This window comes from Sceloporus occidentalis, unplaced genomic scaffold (genome assembly GCF_023333645.1).
Source record: "Sceloporus occidentalis isolate IW3139 unplaced genomic scaffold, rSceOcc1.0.p SCAF_3, whole genome shotgun sequence".
Taxonomy (NCBI): domain Eukaryota; kingdom Metazoa; phylum Chordata; class Lepidosauria; order Squamata; family Phrynosomatidae; genus Sceloporus; species Sceloporus occidentalis.
In genome coordinates, this window is record NW_028316983.1 from 249365862 (window position 1) to 249374078 (window position 8217).

At 55.0% G+C, this 8217-nt stretch overlaps 1 protein-coding gene across 2 annotated transcripts; it reads right to left on the reverse strand.

The window, feature by feature from the left end:
- Positions 1 to 122: 122 nt before the first annotated feature.
- Positions 123 to 8013, reverse strand: CYC1 (cytochrome c1). 2 transcript variants are annotated; one of them, XM_089518207.1, is made up of 7 exons: positions 7905 to 8013; positions 3589 to 3782; positions 2154 to 2280; positions 1746 to 1903; positions 1417 to 1577; positions 643 to 743; positions 123 to 453 (listed from the first exon to the last, which is right to left on the reverse strand). In XM_089518207.1, the coding sequence occupies exons 1-7, from the start codon at positions 7998 to 8000 to the stop codon at positions 349 to 351; spliced, it is 942 nt and encodes a 313-aa protein (XP_089374333.1). In that variant the 5' UTR covers positions 8001 to 8013; the 3' UTR covers positions 123 to 348. The 2 variants fall into 2 exon arrangements, with proteins under 2 accessions (XP_089374333.1, XP_089374334.1); XM_089518208.1 differs by lacking the exon at positions 7905 to 8013 and adding an exon at positions 6716 to 7193.
- Between the last annotated feature and the right edge of the window lie 204 nt (positions 8014 to 8217).

Genomic DNA, 8217 nt, shown 5'->3' on the forward strand with positions numbered 1-8217 from the left:
GCATAAGGATTCATTTCAGAGACGCAGGGGAGGAAAGCAGCTCCCACTCAAAACAATGCAATCCATACCACAACACACACACACACACTGCTGGACGTCAGCACAGACCACAGGGGTCCATATTTTCTGGTTGAAGAAATGCGTTTATTGGGTGACCTCCACCCCGCATCCCAGGGTCCTCTTCCCAAGGCTTGGCGGGTGAGTGGATCGATGGATACACATTAAATAACAGCAGAAGCACCAGAGGGCAGCGCCCGCCCACCTGCCTGGCTGTACATACATTCCTGGGGCAGAGGATGGGGAGCCCCCACTCCGTCATCAGAAAGAGGTCCACGCTGCCTGTGCGGGTCATTTGGGAGGACGGTAGGCAATTTTCCTGCTCTTGAGGACTGACCACTTGTGCCGTTTCAAGTAGTAGGTGAGAGGCACCAGGAGGGACCCGATCAGCAGCACCTGGAGGAGCAAAGGGAGGAGAGGGGTGCAATGGGGACGCTGCCCTCCAGGCTGGGGAAGGGACCGCTGGGCCTCCCTGGCGCTGGGTGGAGAGCTACTCTCTCCCAAGGGCCCCATTTCCTCCTCTGCCCCACTCCCCCATTATTTATGATACAGGCGCAAGGTCAATGGAAGCAGGGGGAGACTGACCTTCAGGCCCATCCGCTTGCGGTGGTCATGCTCTGGCTCTGCTGCCCATCGCAAGAAGGTGCAGACGTCCTTGGCAATCTGCGACATGGTGGCAGGGGTGCCTGCGGAGAAGATGGCAGGGAGCCATAGTTGGGGGTGGGGTGATCCTCTTCCCACACAGAACCTCCTCCCTCCCACTTGTTGGTTGTTGTTGCTGTTGTTAACTGACTTAGAGTCAAGTGACCCTGTGACCAAGACAGCTCAAAGAGACCCCCAGTCCTGAACAGCTCTGCTCAGTTCCTGCAGACTCAGGGCAGCTATGGCCGCCTTGATCACAGAGTCATAGAGTTGGAAGAGAACCAAAAGGCTAGCCAGTCTAACCCTTTTCTGCCATGCAGGAACACACAATCCAATCCACTCCCTGTTTAAAAACAGCCTCCAAAGGAGAAGACTCCATCAAAGTCCAAGGGAGGAGTGTTCCACTGTCAGGCCGTTCTTGCTAATATTGAGGCAGTATCTCTTTTCCTGCTGTTTGCATCCATTGTTCTGGGTTTTATTCTCTGGAGCATCAGAACATAAGCTTGCTCCAGCTTCAATATGACCTCCCTTTAAATATTTAAACAGGGCTATCATAGCACCCCTCAACCTTCTCTTTTCCAGGCTAAATATACCCAGCTCTCTAAGCTGCTTCTCTAAGTGTATCCACCTGGTACATGCCCTTTCTCTCTTCTGACCGCCTTCTACCTTTCCTGGCATTGTTGCCTTTTCTAGTAAGTCAAGTCTTCTCACACTTACCATCGTCAAATTCCAAAATCTCATTATAGATGGGGGGTGCCATGCCAATCGCTTCCCCAGGGAAGTAGGGGTTGTAGTAGAGGCCTTCTCGCAAGCTCACGCCAGTGGGAGGGTCACAGTATCCTGTGAGGAGGGAGAACACATAGTCCTCACCTCCGTGCCTAGAATGGGAGCAAAGGAAAAGGGATGAAGCCCAGCTCAAGGCCGCCAAGCAGCCTAGCCCTGCCCAGTCCAGGGGGGTTCCTGGGGCTCTTCCCAGCCACAAAACTGCCGCTGGCAGACCAATGCAGCAGAGGCATCCCCCCCTGCATCCCTTCCAGCCCCATTACCTGGCATTGACAATGTAGCTGAGGTCTGGGGGGAGAGCCCCATTGTTTGCTGCCCGTGCCGCTTCGGGGTTTGGGTAGGGCTTGGGGAAGTAATCGGAGAGCTTGCCAGGACGCATGAACATCTCCCCATTCTCATCAGGCCCGTCCTGTACCTCGATCTAATGTGGGAGAGGCCAGAGCTGAGTGTCTGCTGCTCCAGAGCAGTCCTACTCTCAGCCTGCCTTGTTGCTTCAGCCTTCCAAACAGCAGGAAAATGGGGTTCCCCCTCCCATTCCCTGGAACCCAACACCACAGAAGGGCACCCAATTTGGAACTACCCATGCAATGTGGGCCCTGGGCATCTCTTGCCCTTCCACAGCACCAGGCTCACCCTCCTTTCCTCCATTCACTGAGCAGGCCTCCACCTACCTCCTCCGCCAGGGCCTTGGCCTCAGCCTCAGTGTGTGAAACACCAATCAAGTTGCGGAAGGCCAAGTACTCCATGCTGTGGCAAGCGGAGCACACCTGCTTGTACACCTGGTAGCCACGCCGGACACTGCAGAGACACCGGTTTGTTTACTGTATCTCCATCTTTTTACGATAAAGGAAGGAAACAGTGTGGCCCTGCAGTTGTTGCTGGACTGCAACTTTCATCAGCCCTTACAGCTGGTAAGGAACACTTGGCGTTGCAGTCTAACAATAACTAGAGAGTCAAAAGTCACCCACCCCCCTTATAGTGGATATAACAGACATAATGCACGCAGCCAAAGCAAACACAAACCCACAGCAATAGGCTGGAAGAGCTGCTTCTGCTTTAAGGGCAGCAGCTTCACAGCAGCTGCAGTTGTGACCCACTGAAGATTGCAGCCAGCGTCCCACGTCTTGAGGGCAGAACACCATCACGCTACTTGGGACAGTTCCACATTCCTCCCATTACGAAGGCAGCACTATCCCAGCCCCTGTGTTATGCTGCCATGGCCATTTAATGGCAACCGGGCTGGTGGTGCTATAAGGAAGTGCCCCTGGCAGCAACCGGCTGCAGTTCTGCAGTCAGAGAAAGCGCATGGAAGTTACTCTCTTGGACTTCCAACCATGACACTGGACCTAGGAGGGCAACCTCAGCCCCTTCCTCTTAGCCACAGAACTGTTTTTTCTTATTTCCCAAATAAAATGGGCATAGCTCACATTCTATCAAGAGATCTCAGGGCAGCATATACTACACTTGGGTGCCTCATGCCTGTGCCTCTGAAAATACACTCGTCCCTCTACATGTATGGCTTTGGCTTTTGCGGATTTGATTATTCATGGAGTTTATTAATATGTTCTCCCTAGAAATATTTAGGTCCTCCAGCGCAACTCTATGGTCAACTTTAACTAAAAGTTGCACCGAAAGACCTAGAGATTCCTAGACAGAATGCTCTGCTAGGCATTTGTAGCTCCTCCAGTGTAGTTCTATGGTCAAAGTTTGGCAGATGTTGACCACAGAGTTGCACTGGAGGACCTAGAGATTCCTAGAGAGGTGTTCTCTCAGGTAAAAACATAGTGTTTCTGTTATTTGTGGTTTTTCCATATTCACAGGGGTCCTGTGCCCCTAACCCCAGCAAATGGGGAGGGATAAATGTATAGAGCATAAATCACTGTGGGCCAAAGTAGTCAGCTGAGGGAACAGGATGGTCAAGCAAGGCTGGGGTGCAAAGGACAGTACCCTAGATACACAGACTACCCCGCTTTCCTGTAGCAGCTGCCCAACAGGATGGCACAGGCACCGCAGGATGGCACCATTTCCAGAGAGAGGCTGGGGGAACGCTTCCCTTCTTCTGCCCCACCTGGTCTCCCTGCCACCCACCCACTCCCTCCACCGTACCTGCTGTGATCCAGGGCAGAGAGAGGGCCGTTGTGACTCCAGGGGTAGTTGGGCGGGTGCAGCTCCAGCTCGCCAGCACTCACCGCGGTGTGGAGGGCCAAGGCCAGGCCAGCCCCTCCGGCCGTCAGGACACCCAGCGCTGTCAGAGCTGCTTTCTTGCCTCGTGAGAGACCTGCCAGGGACGCCATGTTGGCCTGTGGGACAGAGAACAGCATCAACACCAGCTGAGAAGGAGCAGAGTGGCAAAGGTGGGTGAGTGGTGGTGGCCTGCAATGGTGGCAGGGACAGTCTGACAAAGCTCCTACTTTGCCCCCCCCCCCCAGCTATGAAATGCCTGCTCTTTGGAAGCCCAGTTGGTTGGTGCTGATGACGGTTTAATTATGGTGCCAGATTAGACCTTTGGAACCTAAGTGATTTCACCCAAACACAGAGTTGTAGATGGTTTAGCTTTGTAAAATATTCAGTGTTTAAACTACTTCTATTGTTGCAAATGTTGAGTATCTTGTGTTGATTTTTCTGTAAGCCACCCAGAAATGCCCCTTGCGAGTAAGTGAGGGACGCGGATTCCAAGTCTGCACAAATGGAAGGATGACTGTATTGTAATAATGACAAGGATGTGGAAGAAGGCCAGAGACGGCTGAAGCTGCCAACTGCCTCCCCACTGGCTGGACATTGGAGGGGGGGTCTTCTCTTCCTCCTAGGAAGGTGCCTTGGGCCAAGGGCCGGGTGGGGTGCCCCCAAGTGCACCCCTCGAGGCTTTATTCCTAGGAGCTACAAGTTCTTAATGCGAGACCCCAACGTCAAGAACAGGCTGCTCCTCTGCCTAAACAAACCCAGGTGCCAGCATTGCCCACTGTGCAGACCTGCCAGTCAATGCCTCTGGACCCCAGGCAGCCACAGCCCAAGGCACCTCCTCCTCTGCCCGGCCTCTTCCCTGCCCTGCAAGGCAAATCCAACAGCATTCCAGACAGACTTCTAAGCCCACCAAGTGGATCTGCTTGTGGATCTTGAGCGCAATCCCAGAACAGAGGACACAAGAAAACTCTAGGTCTGGGATGGGAATCTCCAAGCGCTCCAGATGGAGATGCACTGCAGCTCCCAGCCTTCTGCATCACTGGCAATGCTGGCTCAGCCTGATGAGAGCTGCAGTCCAGCTATGTCTGAAGGGCTACAGAAGTTGCAGCTGTGATTTAAACCTTGACAACAAAGAGGAAAGGAGATGATAACCTGAGCCTGATCCCAATTCCTTGAGTGCAACTTGAGGTCAGGCAAAGGAAGAAATGGCCCTAGTGAAATGCAGCATCCTCTCCCTCCTTGGGAAGCGCAGCCCAGGAACCCCTCAGGATTCTGGATGTCTTTGGGCAGGCAGAAAAGGAACATGCAGCTGAAGCCCTTGAGAAATGCCCACCCAACCTCTGCTTTAAAACCTCCAAAGATGGAGTCCACCAGCCTCCCAGGCAGAACGGCAGAATCAGAGAACTGTGGCAGTGGAAGGGATCAAAGAATCACAAGGGCTGCAAGGGCCATCGACTCCAAACCCATGCTGCCATGCAGGAAGACACAACTAACACACTCGTGACAGATGCCCATCCAGTCTCTGCTTAAAGACCTCCAAAGATGGAGAGGCCACTTCCCTCCAAGGCAATCTATTCCATAGCTCTAAAGTTTTTTTAAATACAGTCCTTCCGGGTGTTTAGGGGGAATCACTCTTGCAATCCAAATCCTTTGCGTCAGGTCCTAGCTAGTCTCTGGAGCAACAGTAAAGAAGCTCACTCCATCTTCATGACATCTTTTCAAACATCTAAAGATGGTTCTATCAGATGAACTCTCAGTCTTCTTTAAGCCAAACATGTCCACTTCCCCCAAACATTCCTCAAAAGGTTTGGCAGTTGCAGAGCTTTTACCGTTTTGGTCTTCCTCCTCTGGACATGCGCCAACCTGTCAAAATCCTTCTTGAAGGGTGGAGCCCAGAAGGGGAAACAGGACTCCAGGTGTGGCATGACCAAAGCAGAGGAGACCCTGGGTTCAAGCCCCTACTCAGCTGCATAGTGTGCTGCCAGAGGAAAAGCCAAATGGGCCGAGGCTGCTCTTGGCTCCTCCTGGTTGGAAGGGCAGGGCACAGGAATGGGAGCGCCAGGCGGCTTCTGAGAGAAGGGAACTGCCCTGCTGTTATGAAACCCTCCCAGGGCCAGGAAAACAATCTTCTATCCTCCAGTCGGTTAGCACCAAGGGCTCAAATTGTGGCATCTTCTCAGGCCAATGGATTAGGAACTGGGTGAGGAGGGGTCCTCCTGCACATGCAGCCCCTTCCTCCTCAATGCGCATCACACGCAAGGAGCAGCAGCCCCCTCCCAGGCCCTGGACAAAGTTCCCTCCTGCGGTCACTCAAAGGCCAGAAGGCCACCTTCACAGAAGTGCGTGAGTCAAGATAGCTCTGGACTACTATTATTTTTTTAGGGAGATGCGTCAAAGAGGAATGTAGGGCACTTGTTGCGGATGTGTGCCTTCAGGTTCGTTCCCATGTATGGTGACCCTAAGGAGACACTATCCTGGGGTTTTCTTGGTAGGATTAGTTCAGAAGAGGTTTGCCACTGCCCTCCTCTGAGGCTGAGAGAGTGTGACTTGACCCAGCTCACCCAGGGGAATCGAACCCTGGTTTCCAGAGTCATGGTCCAATGCTCAAACCACTACACAATGCTAGAACCGGCAGGCAACTTTGGGGCAACTCAAGGCACCACTGACAACAGTCTCCTTTGGAGGTCTTTAAGCTGAGATTGCATGGGCATCTCTCAAGAGTGCATTGGAAGCGGTCTTTGGAGTTGTTAACAGCGTTGCTATTAGAGCCCCAGTCATAACAACGGCCATATATCAGACTAGCTTAATTTCAGAAAAGGAGCTGCTTGGAAAGTGGCATATTATCCGCCAATCGCTCCCTGGCCCCTGAATTCTTGGAAAGACTCTGGATCCCGGAGGGCCCAAAAGAGTTGGCAAGAGCTGGCAGACTGTGCAGCTGCCCTTCCCAGTGGCCCTCCGCCTTCAGTGGGTCAGTGGAGCATGGCATTCCCCTGGGAAAGGGGGAACGGCACATACAAGGGAAACGCCTTTCTGAGCCGGAAAGAACACCTGCCTAGGAGTCTTCAGTGCTCCAGCGCAAGTCCAGGGCCCAGACTTGGCTAGGCATTGGCAGGTCCTCCAGTGCAATTCTATGCTCTGCCAGAAGCTGCCCAGAGAAGTCTTCTTTCTAGGACTCTCTTGGTCCTCCAGCGCAGCTTCTGGCAGACGCTGACCTCAGAGTCATGCTGAAGGACCAGAGAATCGGGGAGAGGGGGTATCAATCTCCTCTGTGAACAGTCAGATCGGCAAATGTGGGGGACGGTCTGCATCTCCCGTCCTTTCCCCACTCCAGGCCCCAGAGCGCCTTACGGAAATCCAAGCAGATGGAGCTTGTAGGAAATCGACAGTGCATCCGTCCGTCCCTCTCAATGCGCTGGGGATCGGGGCACAAGAACACTTGCCTTTGCAGCTGAGAGGACCCCTCTCTAGGCACCTCTAGCTCCTCCAGAGCAACTCTGTGGCCGCCATCTGCCAGACATTGGCCACAGAAGGAGGCTACAAATGCCTCGCTGAGTGTTTTCTCTTGCAGTCTCTGGCTAAAGCTGACCATAGAGTTCTACTGGAGGAGCTAGAGATTCCTAGAGGGAACAGATCAATCAAACCCAGGGGTGACCAAAACCGCAAGTGCAGAGGGGCCAGGGCTCCCTGAAGAACAGCCCCTCGAACCAGCGGCAGCCAAGAGATTCTCCGCCATGGAACCCAGCGGGAGCCCTGGGGCCCCAGCAGAAGGATGCGAAAGCGCTCTGGCTGCCAGAATCCCTCAACAGCCGTGGCCTCCGTCGAGCTTCAAGGGGAAGCCGCCTGGCCCAGCGGCCTGAGCACAGGACTAGGGCCCGGGTTCGAAAGCCTCCTCGGGGCCCTGCTCTGGGCAACTGCGGCCAAGGAAGCCCCATCACGGCCTCCAGGAGCTTCCCAGAAGCCCCGCCCACTGCCCAGGAATGCTGGGAGTTGTAGTCCCACGCTCTGGCCTGGCTTTCAGTGCCCTCGGCTCCGCTCCGCTCCCACAACGAGCTCCAGCTCCCAGGATTCCGGAGCCTTGAGCCGGACAGAGGCCCAAACACCCGCCAGAGCCAGGCAAGGTCCGCCAGCGGGAGTGACCCTCCGGGGAACGCGGTGACCTTGGCCGGGCGGGGCCTGCGGAGGCCGGCCGGGAGCAGCCCAGGCCCAGAGGCCCCGCGGCGCCCCAGCGGCGCTGCCCTTACCCTCGGCCGGGGCCCTCCGGGGAGAGACGGCGCCAGCCAGGGGCCCCGGGAGCGAGACAGGCCCCGCGCCGCCGCTGCAGCCACCGCCGCCGCCATCTTGGACGGGAGGGGAAAGGGAAGCCCCGCCCCCGGAGGCGGAAGGGCCATAGAGAGCAGGAGGAGGAGGAGGGCCAGAGCGGCACCGCCGCCGCCGCCGCCGCCACTTCCGGTTCCCGCCCCACCTTCCAAGGCATAGATAGATATGTCAAGAGTAGCTTCGTGTGGGTTTTGGGGGCCATGAGGCAGATATGACATGACATCATACAGTATTCTA